The sequence below is a fragment of the Nerophis lumbriciformis genome, linkage group LG10 (genome assembly GCF_033978685.3).
Source record: "Nerophis lumbriciformis linkage group LG10, RoL_Nlum_v2.1, whole genome shotgun sequence".
Taxonomy (NCBI): Eukaryota; Metazoa; Chordata; class Actinopteri; order Syngnathiformes; family Syngnathidae; genus Nerophis; species Nerophis lumbriciformis.
Genome location: NC_084557.2, coordinates 5,791,157 through 5,803,270, shown reverse-complemented (window position 1 = coordinate 5,803,270; position 12,114 = coordinate 5,791,157). Strand labels below are relative to the sequence as shown.

At 40.3% G+C, this 12,114-nt stretch overlaps 1 protein-coding gene across 1 annotated transcript in view; it reads left to right on the top strand.

The window, feature by feature from the left end:
- tln2b (talin 2b) overlaps positions 1–12,114 on the top strand; it is a 415,773-nt gene that overhangs the window by 123,268 nt on the left and 280,391 nt on the right. The window contains exons 2-4 of the mRNA XM_072913901.1: positions 4,614–4,784; positions 8,162–8,259; positions 8,370–8,499. Coding sequence (XP_072770002.1) covers positions 4,649–4,784; positions 8,162–8,259; positions 8,370–8,499 — 364 coding nt within the window. The 5' untranslated portion in view covers positions 4,614–4,648. The remainder of the gene's footprint in view (positions 1–4,613; positions 4,785–8,161; positions 8,260–8,369; positions 8,500–12,114) is intronic.

The following is a 12,114-nucleotide window of genomic DNA, read 5'->3' as shown; positions in this document are numbered from 1 at the left end:
GGCTGCTGTATCAAACGTTTCAGATTGCCATATAACTTGGTACATGTAGTCCAAAATATGCAAACACCAATTAGGAATTATTTTATCATGTGATTTGGCTGTCTCCATACCTTGAACCCTTTTTCTTCAGCGTATCAGCATATAGAGAAGGAAATAGGCACTGACACTACCCATATCCACATAGCTTTTATTTGTCCAAAATATATTTTGCCTTGTCAGTTGGATGACACATCGACATATAGGCTAAAGGGCATATATTTCCCCCATACTCTGTATTGGACAATATAGTTTACATACCAAATGTCCATTTCCATTTATTACAAGTAATAAGAAAACGTAAATGCCTGATTTACCTATCAAGGAGGAAATTAGCAAATTTGGCGTCAGATGAAAAAAATATTCCCTGCCTTCAATGGTCTCCATCTTTCAAAGGCATCCCCGATACAAATCCTGGTTTTGTTCCTGGCTTTGTCATGAATAAATTGAGAAAGGTAACTTTCACTAAGGTCTGACATGTTTAGTAACTTTACCAGTGGCAGTAGCCAGACGAAGATGGCAACCTGGATGTGACACACTCACAGAATTTCTAATTGGTCAAACGGTGGAGGGCGGGACATCGAAATGAAAACAATAACAAGATTTCGGGGTTGTAAATCTAATTTTGAAATGAGCATATCCCGGCTTAACTACCGTTGTCAGTTATAGAGGTATTGGAAAAGAAGGATGTGGAGGTTTCTCTCCTCCGGGTTCGTCAGACCACCAAGCACTGACATGAGAGTTCAGGTTCAGGTTTACAACACTGTTTTACCAGTGGCAGTAGCCAGACCAAGATGGCGGTGTGTAACTGGAAACCCGGATGTGACACACTCACAGAATTTCTAATTGGTCAAACGGCGGAGGGCGGGACATCGAAATGAAAACAAAAACAAGATTTCGGGGTTGTAAATCTAATTTTGAAATGAGCATATCCCGGCTTAACTACCGTTGTCAGTTATAGAGGTATTGGAAAAGAAGGATGTGGAGGTTTCTCTCCTCCGGGTTCGTCAGACCACCAAGCACTGACATGACAGTTCAGGTTCAGGTTTACAACACTGTTTTATTTTGTCTTCGATGCAGTCTGTGTTGCTTTTCAGCAAGTGTTTGTTCGTCTTTGTCTCTCTCTCTCGCTCCAGCTCCCTCTCTCTACTGCTGCCTTTTAACAGAGCGACAGGTGATTAGATAACCAGGCCCAGGTGGGCCATCTACGCACCTATCGCTGATCTCAAAGCCGGTTCTGGCACACCCCGCTTCGCTGCAGGTCCGCAGGCCACGCCCCCCTCCACAAAGATGATTTATTAATGCCTTTTGACATATCAGGGCCATTTAATGACTTGACATGGAATTATTACATATGGCTCCTTTTAAGAATTTCACATACCGTACTTACTTGTCTTACTTACTTATGTACTTTTCAATGTGAACGCACCAATTCTTTAAATACACTAAAGACCTAGTCTACAGGACTACGGCTTTGCGTGTATTAAAACCCATACACGCTTGATAGCACACGCAAAAGTTGATGTAATAAACTTGTGGACTGTGTCTGTAAAATGAGCAAATTTGAGAGCACAATCCATTTTGCGTCTCTTTGTTCATGTTTATACAGAATATATGCTGATTATCTCAATGCCCACAGTACTGGGAGGAGATGCAAATATAATATTTTTGATTATATGTGATTTATCAAGACTTAAAACTGTTTCGCGTCTAAATTTAGCACATTTAAAATGTAAAATATGCACAATGGCTGCGAGAAAAGAGGCGATCACGCTTCAAAGAGATGATTGCGAGAGAGACTATTCAGTCTGTATGCATTTCAACATATTTGGACCATCAGAAAATAAAATAACACACAGCACACTGACAAAGCTTAACCTATTATTACTATAACAATCTACAAGGTTAATACAGTTCGCTTCTCTTTCTTCCCCTCCATTTTTCTGCTTCCTTTTGTATTTCAAGTTGTCATTACATATATGTTTTGTTGTATATGAAACAATTGTATTGTTGACAATAGAGGTAAATTATTGTTATTATTAATTCCCAATAGTGCTATTTCTATTGGTATTTGTATTGATCCATTTGTAGTGTAATAATGTTCATTGTCACTTTTACTAGCATATTTGTACATATCCTGTTTGCTGATGCTCTCATGTTGTTGTCGTTGCTATTGTTATGGTTGTTGTCGTTGGTGTTGTTGTCTCTGTCTTATCACCCTCTTGTCCCCGCAATTTCCCCCTCTGTGTTACTTTTTTTTCTCTTTCTATCCCCTCCTGCTCCGGCCGGGAAAATAATAATATAAATACATTTGATAAAGTCAAATACAAATAAGGCAAGATCACACACTTCTCTTTTGTAAAGAAAATCTGCACAGCCGATATGGGCATCTACCCTCTACATCAAAAGTATAATTTGCCTGAGTAGCTGGACAGGACAAAAAAATAAATAAATAAATAATATTAGACATATCTTCTTTTCAGGAATACAATTTTATAGCTGCTGGATGACCTAACAGGCTGATTAAAACAAATTATTTTGATTCGTTTTGGTGTTTGCTGCCATTTTTTTCAATATGCAAGTATATCATTGTAATATATCTCCTATAGGAAAAAACTTCTCGCAATATACATTTTCTTGCGTCCGGATCATTCCAGTCGTAACAATGCAACATCTCCGAGAACGCACCTTCAGCGAACTAAAAATAGATGGTGATGTCTAGATCGCTCTCATTATCATAGTTTAGAAAAGGTTGTACGAATTTTAGATGGCGAAGCATATGATGCCATAAGTGTGGAAGGAAATGACTGTTTCCATGGTGACAGCTAAGCAGTATCATAGGCGCCGATCTACATTTCTGCCAGTGGGTGATCGGACGGGCGGTAAATCTGACGCTACTTTTCTGAGCATGCGCGGTTTTTGCTTGGTGGTGAGAAAGAATTTGCCATCAATCCCACGTGGGTGCTCGGCATTGTCTGTGGGTGCTCGGGCCCCGAAGCACCCATGGGATTGGCGCCTATGAGCAGGATCCTATCCTATCAAGGCGGTCTGCTCCATAGTTGCACATGTTGTTTTTGTAGATCAGCTGCAACATGTCCTTTAATAGTACCGTATTTTTCGGACTATAAGTCACAGGTTTTTTTCATAGTTTGCGACTTATACTCAGGAGCGACTTATGTGTGAAATTATTAACACATTAGCGTAAAATATCAAATAATATTATTTAGCTCATTCACGTAAGAGACTAGACGTATAAGATTTCATGGGATTTAGCGATTAGGAGTGACAGATTGTTTGGTAAACGTATAGCATGTTCTATATGTTATAGTTATTTGAATGACTCTTACCATAATATGTTACGTTAACATACCAGTTGGTTATTTATGCCTCATATAACGTACACTTATTCAGCCTGTTGTTCACTATTCTTTATTTATTTTAAATTGCCTTTCAAATGTCTATTCTTGGTGTTGGCTTTTATCAAATACATTTCCCCCCAAAAATGCGACTTGTATTCCAGTGCGACTTATATATGTTTTTTTCCTTCTTTATTATGCATTTTCGGCCGGTGCGACTTATACTCCGAAAAATACGGTACACACAATTTGTAGTTTGCACTAATAGCAAGTGTTATTTGGATCTTAGTAGATCAGGCCCTAAGTGTAAGTATGGAAGAACGACTAAGGTTAGACCAGGGGTCGGCAACCCGCGGCTCTAGAGCCGCATGCGGCTCTTTAGCGCCGCCCTAGTGGCTCTCTGGAGCTTTTTCAGAAATGTATGAAAAATAGAAAAAGATGAGGGGTAAACAATCTATTTTTTGTTTTAATATGGTTTCTGTAGGAGGACAAACATTACATAAACCTCCCTAATTGTTATAAAGCACTCTGTTTATAATAAACATGCTTCACTGGTTCGAGTATTTGGCGAGCGCCGTTTTGTCCTACTAATTTTGGCGGTCCTTGAACTCGCCGTAGTTTGTTTACATGTATAACTTTCTAGGACGTGTTTTATGCCACTTCTTTTTCTGTCTCATTTTGTCCACCAAACTTTAAAGGTTGTGCATGAAAGGTGAGTTTTGTTGATGTTATTGACTTGTGTGGAGTGCTAATCAGACATATTTGGTCACTGCATGACTGCAAGCTAATCGATGCTAACATGCTATTTAGGCTAGCTATATGTACATATTGCATCATAATGCCTCATTTGTAGCTATATTTGAGGTCATTTAGTTTCCTTTAAGTCCTTTTAATTCAATTTATATCTCATGACACACTATCTGTATGCAATATGGCTTTTAATTTTTTGCGGCTCCAGACAGATTTTTTTTTGTATTTTTGGTCCAATATGGCTCTTTCAACATTTTGGGTTGCCGACCCCTGGGTTAGACAAACAAAATTAAGCCCACAGCACCTCTGCTGGTTGCATGCCAGTAGTGCACCCCACTTTGCTCCAATTGCCTCAGACATCATCAATGGACTTATGGGTTATTATGCCAATCCCTGCTTCACCATGGTTGAGTTATTGTGGTTATTGCGCGGCAGTGTGACCAACATGCTAAACTTTGTATTTATCCCCAGGTGTGTAGGTGAGTGAGGCCATTACACCCTCCAAGATGGTGGCTTTGTCGCTGAAGATCTGTGTGCGCCAGTGCAATGTGGTGAAGACCATGCAGTTCGAGCCGTGCACGCCTGTGTACGACGCCTGCAGGATCATCAGAGAACGTGTCCCCGAGGCCCAGTCAGGACAAGGTTAGCAGAGTTTAGTTCAGGGGTCCTCAAACTTTTGACTCGGGGGGCCACATTGAGTTAAAATAATTTTGGCTAGGAGCCATATGTGTGTGTTCGTGTGTATGTATAAAAATGTATATATATATATATATATACAAATATATATATATATATATATATATATATATATATATATATATATATATATATATATGTATGTATGTATGTATATATTTCAACCAATAAATCAATCAATGTTTACTTATATAGCCCTAAATCACGAGTGTCTCAAAGGGCTGCACAAGCCACAACGACATCAGATCCCACATCAGGGCAAGGAAAAACTCAACCCAATGGGATGACAATGAGAAACCTTGGAGAGGACCGCAGATGTGGGGACCCCTCCCCTGGTGCAATGGACGTCGAGTGGATCTAGCATAATATTGTGAGAGTCCAGTCCATAGTGGATCTAACATAATAGTGTGAGAGTCCAGTCCATAGTGGATCTAACTTAATAGTGTGAGAGTCCAGTCCATAGTGGATCTAACTTAATAGTGTGAGAGTCCAGTCTATAGTGGATCTAACATAATAGTGAGAGTCCAGTCCAAAGTGGATCTAACATAATATTGTGAGAGTCCAGTCCATAGTGGATCTAACATAATAGTGTGAGAGTCCAGTCCATAGTGGATCTAACTTAATAGTGTGAGAGTCCAGTCCATAGTGGATCTAACTTAATAGTGTGAGAGTCCAGTCTATAGTGGATCTAACATAATAGTGTGAGAGTCCAGTCCATAGTGGATCTAACATAAGATTGTGAGAGTCCAGTCCATAGTGGATCTAACATAATATTGTGAGAGTCCAGTCCATAGTGGATCTAACTTAATAGTGTGAGAGTCCAGTCTATAGTGGATCTAACATAATAGTGAGAGTCCAGTCCAAAGTGGATCTAACATAATATTGTGAGAGTCCAGTCCATAGTGGATCTAACATAATAGTGAGAGTCCAGTCCATAGTGGATCTAACATAATATTGTGAGAGTCCAGTCCATAGTGGATCTAACATAATATTGTGAGAGTCCAGTCCATAGTGGATCTAACATAATAGTGAGAGTCCAGTCCAAAGTGGATCTAACATAATATTGTGAGAGTCCAGTCCATAGTGGATCTAACATAATAGTGAGAGTCCAGTCCATAGTGGATCTAACATAATATTGTGAGAGTCCAGTCCATAGTGGATCTAACTTAATAGTGTGAGAGTCCAGTCTATAGTGGATCTAACATAATAGTGAGAGTCCAGTCCATAGTGGATCTAACATAATAGTGAGAGTCCAGTCCATAGTGGATCTAACATAATATTGTGAGAGTCCAGTCCATAGTAGATCCAACATAATAGTGAGAGTCCAGTCCATAGTGGATCTAACATAATATTGTGAGAGTCCAGTCCATAGTGGATCTAACTTAATAGTGTGAGAGTCCAGTCTATAGTGGATCTAACATAATAGTGAGAGTCCAGTCCAAAGTGGATCTAACATAATATTGTGAGAGTCCAGTCCATAGTGGATCTAACATAATATTGTGAGAGTCCAGTCCATAGTGGATCTAACATAATAGTGTGAGAGTCCAGTCCATAGTGGATCTAACATAAGATTGTAAGAGTCCAGTCCATAGTGGATCTAACATAATATTGTGAGTCCAGTCCATAGTGGATCTAACACAATAGTGTGAGAGTCCAGTTCATAGTGGATCTAACATAATAGTGTGAGAGTCCAGTCCATAGTGGATCTAACATAATATTGTGAGAGTCCAGTTCATAGTGGATCTAACATAATATTGTGAGTCCAGTCCATAGAGGATCTAACATAATAGTGAGAGTCCAGTCCATAGTGGATCTAACATAATATTGTGAGAGTCCAGTCCATAGTGGATCTAACATAATAGTGAGAGTCCAGTCCATAGTGGATCTAACATAATATTGTGAGAGTCCAGTCCATAGTGGATCTAACATAATAGTGTGAGAGTCCAGTCCATAGTGGATCTAACATAATAGTGAGAGTCCAGTCCATAGTGGATCTAACATAATAGTGTGAGTCCAGTCCATAGTGGATCTAACATAATATTGTGAGAGTCCAGTCCATAGTGGATCTAACATAATAGTGTGATAGTCCAGTCCATAGTGGATCTAACATAATATTGTGAGAGTCCAGTCCATAGTGGATCTAACATAATATTGTGAGAGTCCAGTCCATAGTGGATCTAACATAATAGTGAGAGTCCAGTCCATAGTGGATCTAACATAATATTGTGAGAGTCCAGTCCATAGTGGATCCAACATAATAGTGAGAGTCCAGTCCATAGTGGATCTAACATAATAGTGTGAGAGTCCAGTCCATAGTGGATCTAACATAATATTGTGAGAGTCCAGTCCATAGTGGATCTAACATAATAGTGTGAGAGTCCAGTCCATAGTGGATCCAACATAATAGTGTGAGTCCAGTCCATAGTGGATCTAACATAATAGTGTGAGAGTCCAGTCCATAGTGGATCTAACATAATAGTGTGAGTCCAGTCCATAGTGGATCTAACATAATAGTGTGAGAGTCCAGTCCATAGTGGATCTAACATAATAGTGAGAGTCCAGTCCATAGTGGATCTAACATAATATTGTGAGAGTCCAGTCCATAGTGGATCTAACATAATACTGTGAGAGTCCAGTCCATAGTGGATCTAACATAATATTGTGAGAGTCCAGTCCATAGTGGATCTAACATAATAGTGTGAGAGTCCAGTCCATAGTGGATCTAACATAATATTGTGAGTCCAGTCCATAGAGGATCTAACATAATAGTGAGAGTCCAGTCCATAGTGGATCTAACATAATACTGTGAGAGTCCAGTCCATAGTGGATCTAACATAATAGTGAGAGTCCAGTCCATAGTGGATCTAACATAATAGTGTGAGAGTCCAGTACGTGTAAACATACAGTATGTATATATGTGTATGTATATATATATGTAAATATATGTGTATGTGTGTATATATATATATATATATATATATATATATATATATATATATATATATATATATATATATATATATGTATACGTTAATTTGTTTGCTCAATTCTTGTGTTCAAAGTTTTTTTGCGTAAGAGGTTTCTTACCTGACAGTTTGGACTGACACTTCAGCCTTCGTCAGGGCTGTATTTATAAATATATATATATATATATATTTGTATACATATACACAGTATGTATACATATACAGTATGTATATTTAAATTGTGGATGCCGGTGGGCCTGATTCAGCCCACGGGCCGTAGTTTAGAGTCCTCGGTTCAATTCATCCAGATTTAAGGAAGGATGTTTAATTTGCGTCTATGTTCCCTCCCTGCTGCAGCCTCAGATTATGGTCTCTTCCTCTCTGACGACGATCCCAGGAAAGGAATCTGGTTGGAGTCCGGGAGAACCCTGGATTTCTACATGCTGAGAAACGGAGTAAGATGACGTGGTGGAGAACTGTCAGCGTCCTCTCACCATTATTAGTTCATGTCATCTCCATGTTTGCAGTGTGACTCATTGCTCCTCTTCCCTCTCTCGCCCTGCAGGATGTTTTGGAGTACAAGAAGAAACAAAGGCCGCTGAAGATCAAAATGCTAGATGGAGCCGTGAAGACCATCATGGTGGATGACTCCAAAACTGTGGGGGAGCTGCTGGTCACCATCTGCAGCAGGATAGGTGAGGGATCGTCCCTCTTTTGCTGCTAATATGAATCCTTTTCGTCCGACACATGAATTATTCATACTCCATTTTATTTTTAGTCCGATGCATAGCGCTTGGCTCCATGCAGGATGTCCTATCATGTGTTGTTCAATTTATACTTGGACAGCAGCATTTGTGAGGCACTAAAAGTGCTGTCGCCGCGCTGGAAACAGTCCTTATCTCCTCCTGTTTGGGATGCAAGTGTCATTTATCACTGGGAGAGTATTCCTCCGATAGTCTTCTCACAATGACGCTTTCCTTTCTCTCCTCGCTTTAATTAAAGGTCGACATTTGTTCACAATGCTTTTTAATGGTGTTCGAATTGGGAGGAAAAATAGACGCACACTAGAGATGCGCGGTTTGCGGACACAACCGCGGAGTCCGCGGACTATCCGCGGGTCGGGCGGTTGAAATAAAAAAAAATTAGATTTTATACGCGGGTCGGGTCGGGCGGTTGAAATAAAAAAAAAATTGATTTTAAATAGATTCAGGCGGGTGGCAGTTAAACCAATTGGGAAATATATATACATAGTTAAATGTTGTTACCCACATACGAAAAACGAGCAGGCACCTGCAGCATATGCCACAACAGAAGAAGAAAAAAAAAAGAGATGGCAACGCCGGCAGCAAACGTGGTACGCGACAAACTAAAAAAGGGAATACTAAAGACCAGGGGGAAAAAAGGCCAGAAAAGTTCAGCGTGGACTCGTTTTTATGAGGTTGTAAATCAGGATGATAGTAATGCTGGCTACGTGATTTGCAAGAGCTGCGACGCCGTTTATGTCTACGACAGTCACAAAACCGGGACATCTAACATGGTGCATCACATTTGTGCAAAACCCCGAACCTCCACAAACCCCCTGAGCATGAGCAGTTTCATCCGCCGTGATTCAAGAAGAGTGCCACAGGATGTTAAAACAAGATAGAACGCAGCTGCCTGCAGCAGTTTCCATAGTTTAGTTAGCTGAGGTATATAATGTACAGTGTATTTTGTCAAAAACTGTATGTGTGTAACGTATTTCTTGTGCTGAGCGATCATAAAACGGCTGCAAAAGACGCACTGGCTGAAGCTCCAGTAACCCCGCCTCCTGCACCCCCGCCGTAAAATTGTTATATCAACTAAAGCCCACACTTAAACTTTCCACGTGCAAGATTGAATCTATTTAAAAAAGTTATTTCATAAGAAGCCAAAAAGTGCAAAAACAATAATGTTGGTGTTGGAGGAGTTGTGAATGACTGCAGGGCCACAACATTAGGTACACCTGCAGACTGCAGGTGTATCTAATTCACAACTCCTCCAACACGAACATTATTGTTTTTGCACTTTTTGGCTTCTTATTAAATAACTTTTGTAACCTATTTTCATGGGCTTTTCTCTTTGTGATGTTAAGTTCCTGTTATGCGCTGTTATACAGTATATTTCTTGAGCTCTTATTTTGAAGGCGCTAAGAGCAGAAGTGATGTGACACGGAGTGGAGCGGAGGTTTTTGAAAGAAGGTAAATAATGTGGTCCTCGTGTAAACTGGAGCCTCCGTGTTTGTTATTTTGTAGTTTCATACAGTATAGGCGACATTTATAAACCCTCGGTTACACTTTTTTAAATAGATTCAATCTTGCACGTGGAAAGTTTAAGTGAGGGCTTTAGTTGTGGACTTCATTTATAAGTAAAGGTAAGACCATAATAACGTTTTTTTTTATTAAATGTGCTTTTTTGTGTGCTACAGTTTGTATGTGTAAAGTTAAAGTTAAAGTAGCAATGATTGTCACACACACACTAGGTGTAATGAAATTTGTCCTCTGCATTTGACCCATCCCCTTGATCACCCCCTGGGAGGTGAGGGGAGCAGTGGGCAGCAGCGGCGCCGCTCCCGGGAATCATTTTTGGTGATTTAACCCCCAATTCCAACCCTTGATGCTGAGTGCCAAGCAGGGAAGAATGCTGGTATGAGCTTTTAAACATAACCCGTTAACTGCTGCCAATCAAATGGTGAATTAGATGCTCTTTAGGGTTCATATGTTTGTAAATCTGACTGTGATGAAGTCAGTGCCTCACCAGCCATCAACCTCACCGCACGTCACTGATCTGTATGTAATATGGCTTTTAATTTTTTGCAGCTCCAGACAGATTTGTTTTTGTATTTTTGGTCCAATATGGCTCTTTCAACATTTTGGGTTGCCGACCCCTGCAATAGAGCAATCAAATAAAACGTGAGGGAATTTTGGTGGAATGCATAAAATATATATTATATACCTGCTACATAAATACATATTTGATATGTGTATACCAGGGGTCAGCAACCCGCGGCTCTTGAGCCACATGCGGCTCTTTAGCACCGCTCTAGTGGCTCCCTGGAGCTTTTTCAAAAATAGAAAAAGATAGAGGGAAACATATATTTGTTGTTTTGATAATGTTTGATTGATTGATTGAAACTTGTATTAGTAGATTGTACAGTACAGTACATATTCCGTACAATTGACCACTAAATGGTAACACCCCAATAAGTTTTTCAACTTGTTTACGTTTACGTTTCTGTAGGATAACAAACATGACGCAAATCTTCCTAATTGTTAGAAATCCCACTGTTTGTATTAAACATGCTTCACTGATGACAGTATTTGGCCAGCGCCGTTTTGTCCTACTAATTTTGTTGGCCCTTGAACGCACCGTAGTTTGTTTACATACAACTTTCTCCGACGCTGCCACAGAAAGACGTGTTTTATGCCACTCCCTCTTTGTCTAATTTTGTCCACCAAACTTTTTATGCTGTGCGTGAATGCACAAAGGTGAGCTTTGTTGATGTTACTGACTTGTGTGGAGTGCTAATAATCCATGCTAACATGCTATCCAGGCTAGCTCTGTGTACATATTGCATCGTTTGTTGCTATATTTGAGCTCATTTAAATTTCCTTTACTTATGTCCTCTGTGTATTTAATTTATATTTGCACGTCTCATGACACATTTTCTGTATGTCATATTGGCTGCATTTCTGATTGTCTGTCATGTTGTTCCAGACCACAGCAAAGTTTATCATCAATCAATCAATCAATCTTTATTTATATAGCCCTAAATCACAAGCGTCTCAAAGGGCTGCACAAGCCACAACGACATCCTCGGTACAAAGCCCACATACGGGCAAGGAAAAACTCACCCCAGTGGGACGTCGATGTGAATGACTATGAGAAACCTTGGAGAGGACCGCATATGTGGGTAACCCCCCCCCCCTCTAGGGGAGACCGAAAGCAATGGATGTCGAGTGGGTCTGACATAATATTGTGAGAGTCCAGTCCATAGTGGATCCAACATAATAGTAAGAGTCCAGTCCATAGTGGGGCCAGCAGGACACCATCCCGAGCGGAGACGGGTCAGCAGCGCAGAGATGTTCCCAGCTGATGCACAGGCGAGCGGTCCACCCCGGGTCCCGACTCTGGACAGCCAGCACTTCATCCATGGCCACCGGACCTGTGCCCCCTGCCCCCTCAAGGAAAAGGGGAGCAGAGGAGAAAAGAAAAGAAACGGCAGATCAACTGGTCTAACAGGGGGGCTATTTAAAGGCTAGAGTATACAAATGAGTTTTAAGATGGGACTTAAA